Below are 17,385 nucleotides of genomic sequence, written 5' to 3' on the forward strand. Positions count from 1 at the left end.
AAACACTACGTCATCTGCAAAGAAGCGAGTGGCACTTCTGAAATCCCAGAACCACCTCTGCTGATCCCCAGACAGCATCCTTTTCAGGATCTCACCCCGATTTTCCAAGAAATCTGAATACTCTGAAATGCTACTTGGTGCATGAACACAAACAACAGTGAAGCTTCCTTTCAGGAACTCACAGACACATAGCGGCAACCCTCTCATTCTCCAGGGAAAACGGCACCTCAGTGAAAGCCTCGTGCAAATCCCCACACCACCACCAGCATCTCCTACCACAGGCAACTATGGAAAAGGAACTAGTAGTCCAATTCTACTTTCCCACTTCACTATCCTTCTGCTACAGTGGGAAAAACACTCTATTTGTATTTCTTTAAACCAGTCACAATCATATTGGATGGAGCTAAGTCAAGGATGCAATGACAACTCTCCTGCAAAATAGGGACAACAGGGAATTGTTTTGGTGGAAGAAAATGGCTACATCACTGAAAAAAGCACACAGCAGAATCGAAATTTTCTGCAAAAGTTGAAACTGTCAGTGTGGTAGGATGCTGGTTCAGAGTTTGTTTTTGTTATTTCCCGTAGTAAGGGGTATTTAGAAAATTGTAATGTGGGTTTTGGAAGGGAAGAAGAAAGCCATGTGTAAAATGGATGGCCAATGGCAGGCTTATATCCACAGTCTACATCAGGAGAGTCAGACTAGTCCGACTCTGGTTGCTGCCCCACCAGAGAGGTGACACTCAGCGTGCCCAGTCTGCAAAGCTTGCCAATTCATAGATTCAAAACAGAGCATTGCTATATGTTAAAAGATGGCGGTAGACACAGACCACACATCTGTGGACCTGAAATGAGGCTGGCTTTAGTTTAGATACGCTGGGATGATTATAAATTCAGAGAAGGCATATCAGGACTGATGCCAGAGAAACACACAAACACACAATTAAACACACACACACACATACATACCACACACAGAGACACACATCAGCAGTGTCTTACATAACACAGTGAGTGATGGCAGCTGAGGACACAATAATACTGCCTTTGGCATTTGTCGTGTGAAAGTTGGACAGAGAGGAAATCGGGTGAGTGGGAGCGAAAACAGAGAGGGACAGGCAGACAAAAAAGCGACAGAAAGTGAAAAGAGAGAGAGAGAAAAGAGAGGGGGCAGAGAAAGGCTGAGACTAGGAAAGATACAAAGGGAGAAAAAAGAGATTTTTCTGACTACAGATGCCCATGGCCTCAGGCAAAATGCCCCAAGGGAAAATATTACCCAAATTAGTGCTGTAGTCCAGTCATTTTCAGACCTTCTCCACATCTTCTCCTTAGACTATGTGCTGCAACTCGAGACGGCGAAATAATGCACCAAAGTAGCATTTTACTATATCTTATGCAGTATTCAAATATCCTTCAAACCTCAAAGCAAATTCATACTCAAATACTAGCTCATTTGTAATGTATGAGGTGAGTTGAAGTGAGGTAATGTGTGTGCACTTGTATCATGCATGGATTATATATTTGTTTTGAAAAAAAAATAAGAAACACTAAATGAAAACCTCATACTGTATAACATCATATGCAGATAAACGTAGGTTGCTTGATTTGTCTATGATTTCTTTTTTTATCAATATGATATGATATGTTGAAAGATGTTAAGCAGCCTCCAATTATTCATCCAGGCATCCAGCCAAGTATTGTAAATGAGAAGATATTAATTAAACAAACACACAAAAAAAGATATGAAGAAACATCTTACCTAAATTCTGTCTGATGAAAAACAATACATTGATTGCTCAGAAATACCAGGTGTGTTCATTCCTCCTGAGGCAAGATGTCTGAGAGAATGCTGTTCATTTATAGATTAGGTCTGTGCAAATTTTGAATTTAAAATGACTTCTCATAAATGTTTGATCACATGTCCCCTTAAAAAGCTCTTCTTTTTCATTTTACGACATGAGATCAGATGGATCCCAATTTAGACCACAGAGACTTCTGAAGCAGGCTTACCTAAAAGCTGCCTGGGTTTGCTCCACACTATTAAAAACAGGTGCATCCTAGAATAACACATGTTTTTTTGCTTTTTTTTTGTAGCAACACATTTATGCAGATTTGGGAACTTAATGTGAAGAACCTTGATTCTGGTGAAACAGTTATGTTGACACAGTCAACCGAGGGAAGAATCTATGTAAATGCAGGGGAAAGCTCAGAGTTCAGAGGCTGATAAACAATCAGGAGACTAGGACGAGGTGAGGACGCCTACGGAGACATACATATACCAGTCTAGCATAGAAAGAATGCAGCATAGAATGGTCTGACTGTACCTCATCATCATTTCCCTAAATATAAAAACCACTCTGTCGCCTGTGTTTCTCTGAGCTCATCACAATCAAATTGGGTTAAATCAAGGAAGCAGCAGTGGTCTCCCCTCAAAACATGACAGGGGAATTGTTTTTGTGAAACATTTACAAGTAGGGAGGGCTGCAGGGTGGCGCAGTTGGTTAGCACTGTTGCCTCGCAGCAAGAAGGTTGCCGGTTCTTACCGGAATCTTACTGCGTGGAGTTTACATGTTCTTCCCGTGCAGCGTGGGTTCTCTCCGGGTTCTCCGGCTTCCTCCCACACAGTCCAAAAACATGTTGAGGTTAACTGGTGATTCTAAATTGTCCGTAGGTGTGAATGTGATTGTGCTTGGTTGTCTGTCTCTAAGTGTAGCCCTGTGATAGACTGGTGACCTGTCCAGGGTGTCCCCTGCCTTCCCCCTAAGTCAGTTGGGATAGACTCCAGCCCCCCCACGACCCTAGTGAGGATTAAGTGGTGTATAGATGATGGATGGATGGATTTACAAGTAGGGAGGTGGGCACTGTCATTAAGGCCTGCCTTACTGCACAATCCAAATCCTTGACAAAACTTGACATTTTCAGTGTGATGGGTTGCTGCCTATAGAGCTTGGTGGTGTTGCCTTATCAGTCACACACGATCTGACTCTACTGATGTGGACAACAAGCCCACAAGCTCCTAATGATGTTCTAGTACCTTGCCAACATCACAAGAACTCCGGCACAGCACAAAACTTTCTGGTAGTTGCTACAATGGTAAATACACACAGTCTCTGGTTAAACAGCAAGAGGCACCTGGTGGTGCTACAGCTAATCTACAATCACTTTGCTGACATGCATGTCCTTCATCTTGTGTCTTATTAGTTAAAATGTTGTTCGTCAGTTGAGTTATTATTATTATTATTATTATTATTATTATTATCATCATTATCTCTTCTGTCACAGTCTTTGCTTGTGTTCTTTTTGCACCTCAGCCGAGTGCAAACCATGCTCCTAGGTCACTCAAGTCTTTAATTCTGTTCATGCACTAAGGACATTCCTGAGGATCCGTGAAGATCCCAGCATGCTGATCTTTTGGGTCTCTGTTACTGTAGCTCTCTCTGATACTTGATGTGTTCTACCACCCCCCTTCTTTATTGTAACAAGCGCACCAACAACCACAGCGATCACGCTGGTGTTCGCCTGCCACATTCTCTGTATTACTAGTTCTAGATCTTTGTACTTCCACTTCTTTTCTATTTCTTTCAGTGCGATGTTTCTGTCTGATGGAATTGTCAAATCAATCCGTTTGCAGGTAGAATTCACTGAATCTTTAATGACGATGTCTGGTCTGTTCGCTGCTATAGTTCTATCAGTATTGACTGGCATGTCACACATGATGGTGACGCTGTTGTCTTTATTGTGCATCACAGTCTCCAGCTCATGCTCGGGCTGTAACCTCAATGTCATCTTCCAGTGGAGATACGCTGCAGCTTGGTTGTGCCTGGAGATGGACTCTGTTTTGGCCTCACAACCAGATAGAATATGGTCTACTGTGTCTTCATGATGTGAGCACATTCTACATTTGCTCTCTACTTGCTGGCCATTTATTATTATTATTATTATTATTATTATTATTATTAATAATAATCAGTGAGATAATCATCAACATCACTATGTCACAGTGAGGTGATCTTAAAAACAGTAACCATAGATAGCAGAGGTGGACATGTGTTTTTAGTGACATATCAGCCTTTTTTTTAAATGAAAACATCCTTTTCAAATGAAAGTGTGAATTCTGAGTATGTAGTGCAATGGTGTTTAATATGCATGAAAATAACTAGTATAGATAAACATCTATGTAATGGAAGTTTGATTACTTCCTGTATAAAAAGGAATACAGTTCCAATTCTTTGTTGTGGTGGTGAAGCTCCTTGTGTTTTCCATTTGGATCAAAGTATAGACCTTGAAGTTCTGGTCATTATTTCTCATATGAGATGAGAAGTTATGAAATTGAGTTATGTAGCTTTAATATAACAAATATACTGCTAAGCTAATTACATTACATCACAGTGGCATTGTATTGATGATTATGGATACATATACAAAAACAGGCAGGAATTAAATGTCTTCCTGTAAGAAGGCAAATACGGAAAATGGCAAAACTATAAAAACAGAGTGGAAACTTAATACATTAAAACAATGTAATAAAATGGGACCGTTGGATCACCCAATGGAAAATATCAGGACACATTTCAAACCAAAATATCCCAGGAGTTATTTTAAACATCAGAAGCAAAGTATCGTAATCTCTTATCCATCATTTCACGGTCCACTTCCCCATCATTATAATAACTTTAGACCCAGTTTCAAAGGAGCAGGTATGCCAGACTCTCTCTCTCTTGAAAGCGCTTTAGCTCTCCGTGATGCTGTCCTGTCAAAACAGGGCACCGCATGTGAATACAGCTTTGCATTTTTATTTCCAAACGAAACCACGAGGGCACTTATTGTCTCTCATCACAGACAACCTCTGGCAATTAGCTGCTGTATGTACGTCATCACTGTGTGTCTGCAGCACGCGTTTGTGTGTGACGGAGACATGGATGTGTGTGTTATGAGGGATAATGGAAGGGAAAAACACTCCCAGATGCATGTGATGCAATTATACCCTTGATTATCTGATTGGGTAATCTACAGGCAGGCTGGAGGCGTCCAAGACAAACACACCGTCGGCAGACTGTTGACTGAGCATAAACCACAAGAAAGGATACACATGCACAGTCACACACACACATACACACCCCTGTGTTTGAGCATGTGCTCCTCAATGCAAAGATATAGTGAACACCAGACAGAAAGGCTGTGATGAAAGCAGTAGTCATTCATAGTTATCACAAAACATGTGAATATGTGTGTTTTGTTCAGTACACTGGAAGTGCATGGAAGGGAAGAGATAATTTTTCTTTACTGGATGTTGTGGATGTTGTGTTGTCAGTTTGTAGGAAACATACGTCCATATTAGGCTGACCGCCAACAGTGTGTCTTGTGTGAGTATGTAAAGAGAAATCGCTTGACTAGGTCAGTGATCAAACCTACAATGACATCCTAACTGAATCTGTATCGAGGTCTCGCTTTACGAGCACATGAGAGAGAATCACCAAGGCCAAGCTCTGTGTATAAGTGTGTGTTTGTTTATGTACAGCATGTCCACGTGTCTCTGTTTAGTGCTTGTTATGTACACATAATTAAGCAGAGTGCAGTCCAAAGAAAGCCTTTTTTTTGCCATGAATACATTTGAAGCTGTATGTGCAAAGAAATTTGGTAAATTGGAGGTTTGTGCAAAATTACTAACACCGTAACGCAGGTTTAAAAGGCATGTTGTCTTTAAAAAATCTTTAAAATTACCACAAAAATCATCAGAGTTTGAACTTTTCAACGGTCTTTGAACCACTATGCAGTTCATTTAGGAACCTTAACCACATTTAAGTGGAAAATCATGGTGTTTCATAAAAATCTCTTTATTCTTTTGTTCTGTAAAAAGTCAAGAATTCTTGACACAACTAGGAAACCATCCCGCTAAATGAGAAATATTCAGTAAATCTGTGGTTGAACTGCACGCTATGTATACACAGTACAATAGGAGACAAGTATGGAAACAAATTAAAAACGTAAATATCTACAGTATGTAGAGTCACCATTTTTCAGTATTGGTTACACCTGTAGGCACTTGAAAAATGGTGTACATGTTCATTCCAGGTTTTTGTAAAATAAGTAGGGATGCACAATATATATTGGCAACCACATCGGTACCGTCCGATATTAGTGTTTTTTCCGATATATCGGTATCGGTCCTATGAAAAACCGATGATTGTTTAACATTAGTACCATCGTCTCTACATTTGATATTGCTGCTATTTCACAGATGATTTTACTTAATTGGTCCTGAACTTAAACATTAAATATGTTAAAATACGTCTTAATATGTTTTGCTTTTGTTACCTAATAAAGAAAACTATGTGGTCTAATTTGGTATGGGGCTTCTTTTGAAAAGCTATCACGTTCTCAAACTGCTTACTTATACTCATTTTCGGTGTGAGCAAAAATTGAATATCGACATAGGTAATATTGGTTATCGGCAATATCAGAAATCTTAATATCGGATATCGATATTGGCCAGAAATGTTAATATCGTGCATCACTACAAATAAGTGTATATAACTTTATATGACTTTTGTTTTTTCTCTTTTACGATGTATCTCCTTATAACCATATTGTACAGCACAAAACACATCTTCAGTCCTCTCTACTTCTAGCCATGGTTGTGCTGTTTCCATAAAAGTGCAGTACTTTGCATTGTAATGAAAAATAAGCCCAGAGTGAGTACAAAAGTGACAGGAGAAATAAACGCCCAGTGACTGCAGTGGATTAAAATATTGGTTTTAGTGTGTTCATGAACAGTCATCAAAAAGTTATTGGTCATAATAAAACATTTTAACATCTGGATTTCCAAAACTCTGAGATTATTATTGTCTTCAGTCTAGTGAGCATTTGAGTCTTGTCTCAGGTTTGAGGTGATATCATGGTTTCAGTCCGATATGTTAGACTGACAGACTCAGGGGTTTAACTCACAAGAGTTTACAGAAATAGTGGCGTCATGTTGCTTAAACTTCCTAAAATAAGGTGGGAGCACTAAAGTTGTGAATAAATCATCTCTGTGAAGAGGCACAGGGGTTCGGAGTAACTGTCATTCCAAAATGCAAGATAATAATGACCAAAGGCAAAATTTTTAATTAGTTCTACATTCAAATGAGGATTCTTGCAGAAAATGGTGTCACTGTGCGAGATGATTGAATAAGTAATGCCCTCTCCTCCAAGATCAACCAGCGTCGCTTTTAGAGGATGAGGCTGCTATTGGGTTATCTTTTCATTATTAACAAATCCCATTAAAAGGCCAAAGACAAAGAATGAACACTAACAAGTACGTAGCTTATACAGCCTTTTCCATAAATTGCTGTTATATGGGCGGCACATTCCTTCCTTATGATTACAAAGACCAGCGCAGTTTATTCTGGAAAAACATAAACAACATTTTTTCTCTTTGGAAAACACAGTATTTCTGTGTCTGGTTGACACACTGCCCAAACTCAGACATGCGTTTACAGTAGTTTCCTATTTTATTTTCTTGTTTATTAAAGCTGCCTGACACTTAGATTTGTCAAGAAATTACCAGTCTGTAAATCTGCTAAGTGTGTTTAGTTTGAATATGCAGCCAACAACACTAGAGAAGAGTCCGGCCTTGTGCGGCCGTATTAGTTATAGTAGAAGTAATATACATATAACACACATGATCTGAGAGTAAAATTCACTGTCAGTCTACATCATAATGCAAAAAAAGGAAACCAAATGCAAGGTAGTGGCCCAGTGATGTGTTTTTAATATTTTCTGGCTGATATTGTTTATTAACCTGCTGAACCCCCAAAACCTGCAGGCGGGTTTTAAAAGACATGTTTTGTTTTTTAAATGACACCATTTGTCAGCCCGAGACTGTAAAAATAGAAGAAAAAAAAAGTTGGGTTTTCAGCTTTTGACAGTTCTTGAATAACTTGTGTGTGAGAAATCAGCCAAATCTAAGCTTAAAATCATCACATTTAGTCAATCTCACTTTTTTCTATGTGCCTCATTTAAAGATTTGCCAAAAACAAACTGTTTGTTCCAACCAGATTCTGTAAAAATCTAAAAATTCTGCACTGTGCTGCACAACTGGAAAGCCGATAGTGATTTAGCTACAACACAAAAATCTGGAACTTTTTGGCTAAACTTGGCTGAACTGTAGGTTTGCTTGGAGAGAGTGGGTAGAAGTTTAGACAGAAACAAAAAACGTAAGTAGCAAAATATCCACAGTATAGAGACCATTTTGCCAGTACGGATAATACTTGTGTGCACTTGTTAAGATGTTGATTCTGGCTTTTTCCATTTAAAAAAAAAAAAGAAAAAAATCCAAGAAATTCAACTTTACTCCTGTTTTTTTTTTTTTTTTTTTATGATTTATTGCATTATAATCATGTCTCACTGCAGAAAAGACATGTTTGAGTTCACTCTCCTTCTAGCCGTGGTTGTGCAGTTTCCACAGAGATGCAGGACTTTATATTGCAGAGAAAAACGAGGCCAAAGTGAGTATAAATGTGACAGGAGATACAGTAAATACACCCAGAAACTGCTTAGAGTTCAGAGGATAAACTGAGTGCATTAATGGAATTTGCTGATAATCACAAAAAGATATATAATACAATAAAACCAGCAACAATCTCTAAGTTAGTTAGCTCATTCAGTCACAGAGCTGCTGGTCAGCTCGCAGGTATGTCAGCTGGTGTAAAATGAGTCTGTAAACTGGACACAGCTGCGAAAGAAACACATAGGTGGGTAAATGCCAACCATTCCTGCATAAATCCAGCTTTAAAATCTTACCCTGTATCCCTGAATTGATTTTAGAGTTTCCAAACTGCCCCTGCTTGACGTTCACACAGTAAAGGAGGATTCTTAAATATCCGGTGAGTCTTGCATTTCTGAAATTTTCTCAAAAGTTTGACAACTGTCAGAAAAGCAAATTACTCACCAAAATAAAACAACCTGTTTATAACTCTCCTGCTGACAGTCTGTTACAGGCCGAGAGTGTTTACTGTAGTGCACGAGAAAAGCAGACAGACATACAGACAGACGTATGGACAGATCCAGAGTCCTGCCCAGGCCATCCACCCTCCCCCCTCTCACCTCTCACCGAGCATATTTTGGAGCTAAAACACACCATTGAATGGAGTAACAAGGCAATCCTTGTCCAAGGCCACCAAACCTCATCTGGACAGCCAGCAGGGAAGCCACTGTATGTGTGTGTGTGTGTGTGTGTGTGTGTGTGTGTGTGTGTGTGTGAATGTGTGAGCACGTGTACAGTATACAGAAGTGGCCAGGCTAAGTTAAAATTATTTGCTGCTGCCTTTCAGCAGCAAGCAGTCGAGGCTACTCTCTCACACACATTTATTTTTCTCTCTTTCCCCGACCCTGTCGTCTCTCCATGGGAGCATATGGCACGGAGCCACATTCACATTACATGGAGACAAACACACAAAAACACTCACATATGCAATATCTGTCGGGCAAAACCATAAGCGATCGACACAAACTCGCAACGACAGTGAGTTCATGTGGGAGCTCACAGCGCTAGTGTGTTGAGAACAGAAGCAGAGAGGCTGAACACAGGGACCTGATAGTTGTCCTTTTACCATCAACACTTGGTCTGTGCTTGGCAGCAAACCTGCTCCCACTCCCCCTTTTTTCCTCAGCCTCCCCAACAAATCTTTCAACACTCGCTTCTCGCCCCTCTCACTCCTTCTCTCTCACATAGTTGCTCCTGCATTTGGTTGCCTCGAGCTAGTTTGTCCCCCCCTTCCTCCAGCTTTCTCTCACACACACACTGATAAACACACAAACACACACATTTGACTATCGGCCTGATGCAGACCTGTGAATATGAAAAGTTTTATAATGTATTACCTTGCATTTATTAAACATATTTACGAGCAAGTTCTTGCTCTTTCACAGGATGGCTAAATGGTATTTTTTATTTGTCAAGGATAACGGATTTGCATATTTTGGTTCATATACATGAAAATTAAAAATATAAACTCCTAGAATGTAGTCATATGTAGATAAACATATCTCCATCTCTACTTGTAACACACATGTATGAATGAATGCACACAAGCAGGCTTCTCTTTTACATTTTTGGTTGTGTATATGTACAACAAGCAGAATAGAAACACTTCATGTTGTTTGTCTGACATTTGCACTTACTGGGCGACTGATTTTTCGATCTACCGTCATTACTGCTGCTTCTGCACACCAGCAGCTAGAAAAAAAATTCAGAGAACATGAATTTGTTGACAAAAAAACAAAAAATTAAGCTGTTTTTTTGTTCAGCTATTCAGTGTGATAAAGCAACAGCATATAGAATCTTACAAAACCTAAACTGTACCATACTTCTGCTGTTAATGTGTTGAGGTCATTGAAAAATTGCAAGAAATTCTAAACCTAAAAATAAGCTGTTTCACTTCTTGGTGTCACTTTCTGCAGACAGGAAAAAACTTATTATGTTGGTAGGTATATTATTTCCACAACTGATGAGGCACTGAGCATCCTGGTGTCTAGAACATCTGCTTTATGAAAGATTTGGAGTTAACGTCTGCAAGAAACAATGGAAAACAAGATATGAATTATTACTGAAACTGTTAAATTACCCAAATAATGTGCTAAAAATGGAAGTTTCAGTCCCATCACAGACCTGCAACTAATGTTTGCTTTTTAAGCCGTGACCTTTTCTTAGTGTCTCTTTTGTCCAACTTAATCACTGTTTATTTCCCCAAATAGTAATGTTTACTGCACCACATCCGCATTATGCATGTACAATGCACAGATTTTGTAGGAAAGAAAATGTCGCTATTTAACATAATCCTTGGTACTGAAGAATGAATGTTCTTTCTCGCTGTGTTATCTATCGTTAAGGAATAAAAACAATGTTCTTCGCCGTCGTAAATAAGATAAATGAAGCCTTGTTGTCACTTGAATTCAGAGAGCTCTGGCGACCGGAGAAGGTTGTGTGTCTCCCTGGAAATGTATGTGCGTCAGTGAGAGAATGTGGGCCTTCCCTCAAATAGATTTCGGAGCACATATTTCTGCTTTAAAATCTGTCTCCCTCCATCCTATCCCCTCCTGTTTGACACAGATACTGTATATGGTGATGAGATGATGAATATACTATGCAACACAGAACAGCCTTATCCATGGTAGAATGTAGGGAAGCTTATCATAAGTTTTCCGTATTTTAAAATATCGCCACAGTGTTAACAGAGAGGGAGAGGAAAACTGCATGGTAAAACATCAGAAAATAAAAACACTTTGAAATGCCGTTCCTTTTTTTAGACAATCTATTTATGGCTGTCGTTATCTTGTATACAGCGAGTGTTTTTCAATTGCATGTGACCCAAAAAACACTATTACCCAAAATCCCCATCCCACTGAGACCCTGGCAAAAAGACAAACAACTTCTGTCATAACACAAGGCCTGACTGTGGAGCTCGTCCAGAAGGATCACAATGGAGTAAAATTCATGTCAAAATCCTCAAACATTATCACTCTAAACTGGATCGTGCTGAGTGTAGCGACTTCACATTACAATTATACGAGGTTCTATATAGCAGTGCATCAGCAAAAACAATAAATCCCATTCACGTTTGAGAAAAATACCGAAATAAAGCCATGGAGCTGAGCCAATGCTATTTCCCAGCTTCCAGTTCAGCAGAGTGCCTGTCTTGCCTCTGGCTTGGCAGCCTGCACCAACCTGCTTCATAAATACTGCACAAGCAACGCTTGATGAAAACCCCCACTTCTCTCAGGTACAACTGCACTCTGGAGAGCTTCATTATCTACAGTATGGATAAACTGTACCTACAAACTGTGTGCATTTGTGTCAGAGAGAGACTGATATAAAGGAGAAGAACTGAAGATAACAGAATCTCAGGAACTGATGAGACTTTTTTGAAACGTTGTAAAATACATGTTCTATAAAATGGGTGCATATGCTTAGGGGTTTAAAATACAGTCAAAGAAGAGGCTTTAGGAGTTGTAAAATGTATTCATTAAATATCTAATAATTAGAGTTTCTTGCTTTTTTAACCTCTGGGTCATCGTCCTGCATGTTTCATTTGATGTTCTGACTGGGACTGTATCCAAAATCCATCCCCTGCACTCATTCACTAGTTCCTTCATGACGTAACAGCTGACTTTATAGGGAGTTTCACATTTCTGACACTCATTAATCATCATCACTTTCCCACATTGTCACTGACAGGCAGATGCAGTACTGCATAGCAGTAATTTACACACATCGCGAAAGAGAAAAATTGCGTCAGCTTTAAATAATGTTTGTTTTCTTCATCGTGCAAACTTTAGGCAGCAAATATACTTTAAACTTCCAATTTCAACACCAAAGTCGATCTAGTGGCTGAGGCAGCCAATGGGAAACCGGTTCAGAATTAGAATTAGAATATTGCTATTTTCATATATACATTAGTGTCTGTATTACAGCAAGGCCACTGCCTGGATGGCATGTGCTCATTAAATTGTTTAAGCAAATCAGGAAACTGCAAGAAAAGTTAAGTGGTTTAACAATATCTAAACAACCTGGAAGATACCATGACAACAATGTATGCACATCATACTGTGTGACACAAGTAAAAAGAATCCAGCTTCTGGTAAAACTACCAACGAAGTTAAATAATATATTTCTTAGATAAACACTGCTATAGGTGTGGAGTATGTGTAAGTAACCACTGGGGCCTGACAGGCTACACATTTATTGTTTTGGTTCAGCTTCAATAGACCACTGTGAGCTCTGAAAAAAGTGTTGTACATCAAATGCACAAAACTGAACAGCAGACAAAGTTAGTGACTAGCTAACCGGATTGAATCTCTCATAAAAGCTCTGGCATGGTGAAAAATAAGATTTACCCTAAACTTTCTGTGAAGTGGCCTGGATATAGAATCATCCATCATCTTCACATTTTGTGATGTACCATTGTGGTTACACTATATGACTTTATCATGTGTCTGCTATGCACTCTAAGGGTCTTTAAGTTAACAGAAGAAGTGCATGTGTTACCTAAGAAATTGTACTATTTCCACCATTTCTTTTAAACCTAAAGTGAAATTTACTTGTTTGTGTTTCTTCTCTCCCTCTCTCTCTCTCTCTCTCTCTCTCTCTCTCTCATCAATCTTCATGTTCCTCTCTCAGGTCCTCCAGATTACACAGCGACGATCGGCTACACGAAGACACACCGTCCTCAGCATCTGGTCAGTTGAGAGGGTTTTTTTTCTCTTTTTTTTTAAGTTTCAGAGTTCAATTTGTCATCATTCCTGTTGCAAACACAACAGGGCAGATTGGGTAATGGAGCTGTTCTAATAGTACAGATAGTCCACTAACTCACTGTTCCCTGGATACCAATTAGCAATGAACAACTGAGCATCAACAATCAGACAGCTGATGTGGGAACAGCTCGGGCCTCCAGATGAGAGAGTGAAACTTGTGGGACGGGACGTGTGATTCCGTTTCATTCAAAAGTTGCGTAAGAAAGAGCTCAGTGTTGTTGTTTTTCAAACTGGGGATCCAAAAGAACAATCTCACGAAGATCAATGACACAAACATCTAGATGAAAACTTATTACACGACAAAAATCTGGTTTGAAATATGAATTTAAAACACCACATTTGATTTTTTTTAAAAAAGCTCGACTCAGAGGTGCTTTTTCTGGCTTTACCTTTTACTTACTCATAATTGCTTGTTTGCATTTTCTCTGTGTTTCTCTTACTAAGAACATTTTTTAAGCTGTGCTCATCACTAAATAGTCTTGGTAAATGTAATCTGTGGTTATTAGAGTCCCAGCAGCTTGTGGTGGAAATTTAACAAAGTTAGAGACATAAAATTCATGTGGAAATCAGCTGAAACTGATCTACCTCATCAGAAACAAACAATAAAGTGACTGCAAAGTGTGCAGACAAGGAAGGTGTCCATCATCCCACTAAATGCTGAAGTGAATCTTTGCCTTGCAAACTACAGTTGCAACAGAAATCTAACTTTTTAAATACTTCTTTTAGGATTGTCTTTCTAAACCACGTTTTCTTTGCCCGTTTCAGCCTCAAAATCTGAGGCTAAAACGAGATGAGATCTGGGTAAAGTTGAGGGAAAAGACCAGCGTAATGAGGATTATTCTGCTTCTTTAGCTAAGCTAGACATGGGAGAGCGTGACACAAGCTCACTCAGTCAGGATGATCCCTGAATCCCCCCGCTGCTCATACATGTGCATGGAGCCCCGCTTTCTGTTTCCAATGTGATGATGAAATGATTACTCCCACGTTACATTGGTTTTTTATCTCAGTTTGTCACTAGAGGGCATGAGAACAAATGAGGGCAAAGACTGCAGGAGGGCAGCGTTCAGAGCAGGTAGCATCACTTGTTTTTTTAACAAATCCACCACGAGTAAACACTGCTGAAATACGATCATGTCTGCTTTGGTTAAATGACACGTTAGTCGATTATGTTATTGTCCAGTTGTGTTAAAATTCTTCAGCATGTGGCTGAAAACTCAAAAATCCCACAGTGCTCCTTCCTCTCCAATCTTTATTTTCACATTCTTAAAAATTCTTACACTTTGTGTTTTCAAAAAGACTATTTTGTCCAAAAAAAATTGTTGTTTTTTGTTGTTGTTGTTGTTGTTTTACTAGACTGACATTTATCATAAAAAGTCTTACTGTTATTCTGTGATTACAAAAATAAAACAAAGCACAAAATTAAAATTTAATTTGAGGCTAATTCTGCAGGACATGGCACATCTGAAAGTGTTTTCATTTGGGACACACTTTTTTAGGGAACACTAAACTTTTTGTCTTTTTGCAAGTACTGATATAAATTCTTGGTATTAAGATGAAACTAAACATTCTGGTATTAACCAATAAAGAACCACAGGGTACAAGAGGTCACAGAATACAATCTTGAAGTGTCACATGCATGCCAAAAAATAAACATTTTTCTTATAAAATATGTCCCGAAGTTAACAAACAAGCTCTAAGTTAACTCACTGAACCACTACAGACAGAAAACCACATTCACCTCATTCAGGGATTTTTGGTCACATGTATCTTTTCATCATAGGTCACACCTTCATCTACCAATTCTCTACACTAGCAGTTTTCACACACACAAAAAATAGAAAGTCCAAGGACAAGGATCCATGAGTCATGCCACAGAGATAATTTGGTTTCATTTTAATGAACACATCAGAGCCAGAACGGAGAGATACGCAGTGTAGCGAAGTCTCTCCACAGATCTCTCTCCTGTTATTTATACTGCCATGATGATAACATGCAAGACAAGAGGCTCCAGAACGTGTAAAGTCTGGCACCATACCACTGGCCGGCGACCAGGATAAGCAGAGGCTTTCAAAATATTTAGATGTGACTTCACACCTATGAATGCGCGCACACACACACTCGGAGGCTCACAGTAAGTTGGCGTGATAAACGCACCATCCATTTGCTTATCGGCGGCACAAACACGGCGCACAGCTCAGAGATGATGACCAAATTAACAGTAGTGTCAGAGGAAAGGTAAACAGCGCTGTGATATTATACGACATGAGAGAATACTAATGCGTAAAACCCCCCAAAAAACACCAGATTGCCAGCCAGTATGAGAAGCTATAGATGTGGGCCTATGGAGCAAACAAGCCCTCATTATCACAATAATAATCCTTTTTATTGAAGCTGTTATTCCGCTTGGCCCCATGCTGAAGGCGATGTGAGTCAAGCTTTCATAGATGCCATCAGAGCGAGAGGACAGTTAAAAAAAAAAAAAAAAAAACAGCATTACAGGTCTGTAGTAGTTAAAAGGTCATAAGCAAAGCAGCAACAAAGCAGCTCTGGTTCAGATGTCCAAAGTTGGACATGTCCTACCTGGTCCCGCGGAATGCAAGGCAGCGAAGTCCTGCGGTGGGACTTGCTGTTGCTCTGACTGTGAGCCATCATTTCCGAGGCCACTGTGGAGCTGGACCTCCGTCTCCTTTTGAAGACAGGGATGTCCTCCTCCTTCGCCCCGGTCACAGAGCCACAGCACCCCGTCCCGCTGGTCCCTGAGGCCGGCAAGAGCCGGTCAGCATACCTCGCAAGCAAAACCCCCAGCAGCCCCAGCAGGTAGGCCAGGTAGGGTCTCCAACTGGCCCGGACCCTGCTCAGAGAGACGAGGGAGACGGCCCGGATGACGCTAATGAAGACAAGGATGGACACTCCCTGACCCAGGCGGACGACCAGCAGAGCCCCGCTGCCCAGGCAGCCGAGGACTACCAGAGTTGCGGGGAAGGACAGCAGCTGCTCCTCGGCGCCGCGCAGGAGGGACTGCGCCGCGGCTTCGCCCAAATGGCACACCGCTAACAGGAACACGGCGGTACGGACGAGCACCCCGCAGCGAATCAGATAGAGCCCGACCCAGAAGAAGGCACATACGAGTGTGAAAACGGGAGAGACGCAGTAACACGCAGTCAAAAGCAGCTCCACAGCGCAGCCCGCCGCGAAATGAAGACGAGAGCCGCTGCTAGTGCCGTTGCTGCTGCTGCTGCTGCTGCTGCCTGCATCCCAGTCGACCAATCTGAGCAGCAGAGCGAGAATAACGGAGATGGAGGCAACGCAGACCGCAGACGACACTCCTCGGCAAGTCCATGTCACGGCGAGTCTCAGCCACGACTGGCTCCGTGCGTCCTGGTACAACGGGGTGACACATGTCTTCACGTAGCCGTTGCGCTCCAACGCTGCCCGGGGATATTTTTCATGAGCGCTTCTTGATGAACCTCTGTCGCTGTCTGCCTCCAAGGCCATCGTTATCAGTCAAGCAGTAGGCTGACCGTCCGGCAGAATAATAGATATTTTAGCCTCTTTGTGAGTGTCTCAGTCTACATGTTCCACCATCATGTTCCCATGATAGTGCATGTTGCCAGTGCACGGCTCACGGGAGGAAAACACTGGTCAGGGATGTCTGCCTTCCAAAAACCAAAAGTTTGCATATCATTTAAAAGCTGCTAAACTGTGGGCTGCACAACTTTTCTTTGTAGTTTTGTGGTTCAGAACTTCCCCATTACATTTGGCTGACTATTGAGTTGCCCCCTGGTAGTCAACCAGTGAACCAAAAAAGCAACCCCTGGCGTTTCACACATCTAGGCCACTGCCTCAACTCCTCCGCATAGTCTCTCTCTCACCCTCTCTCCCTGTCTCTCTCTCTCTCTCTATCCCTGTCTCTCCCCTCCCACTAGACACTATCCCTTTTTTGTGCCGCTCCGGTGACTCCTCCGTCACGTTTCAGCTCTCTCCCCCCTCCGTGTTTCTGTTCACTCTGCAGGCTGCGGTCTGCCCTGGATGTGACTCAGTTCGCGATGGATGGATGCCATGTTTATATGAAGATTTCCTGGCTTGTTCTGGAAGATG

The 17,385-nt window shown here is 40.8% G+C and overlaps 1 protein-coding gene across 1 annotated transcript in view; it reads right to left on the minus strand.

Moving 5' to 3' along the window:
- Positions 1-17,152, minus strand: part of LOC103361980 (cGMP-inhibited 3',5'-cyclic phosphodiesterase A-like) — a 59,149-nt gene extending 41,997 nt beyond the window's left edge. The window contains exon 1 of the mRNA XM_008288211.1: positions 15,868-17,152. Coding sequence (XP_008286433.1) covers positions 15,868-16,782 — 915 coding nt within the window. The 5' untranslated portion in view covers positions 16,783-17,152. The remainder of the gene's footprint in view (positions 1-15,867) is intronic.
- Between the last annotated feature and the right edge of the window lie 233 nt (positions 17,153-17,385).

This window comes from Stegastes partitus, unplaced genomic scaffold, assembly GCF_000690725.1.
Source record: "Stegastes partitus isolate 25-593 unplaced genomic scaffold, Stegastes_partitus-1.0.2 Scaffold547, whole genome shotgun sequence".
Lineage (NCBI taxonomy): Eukaryota > Metazoa > Chordata > Actinopteri > Pomacentridae > Stegastes > Stegastes partitus.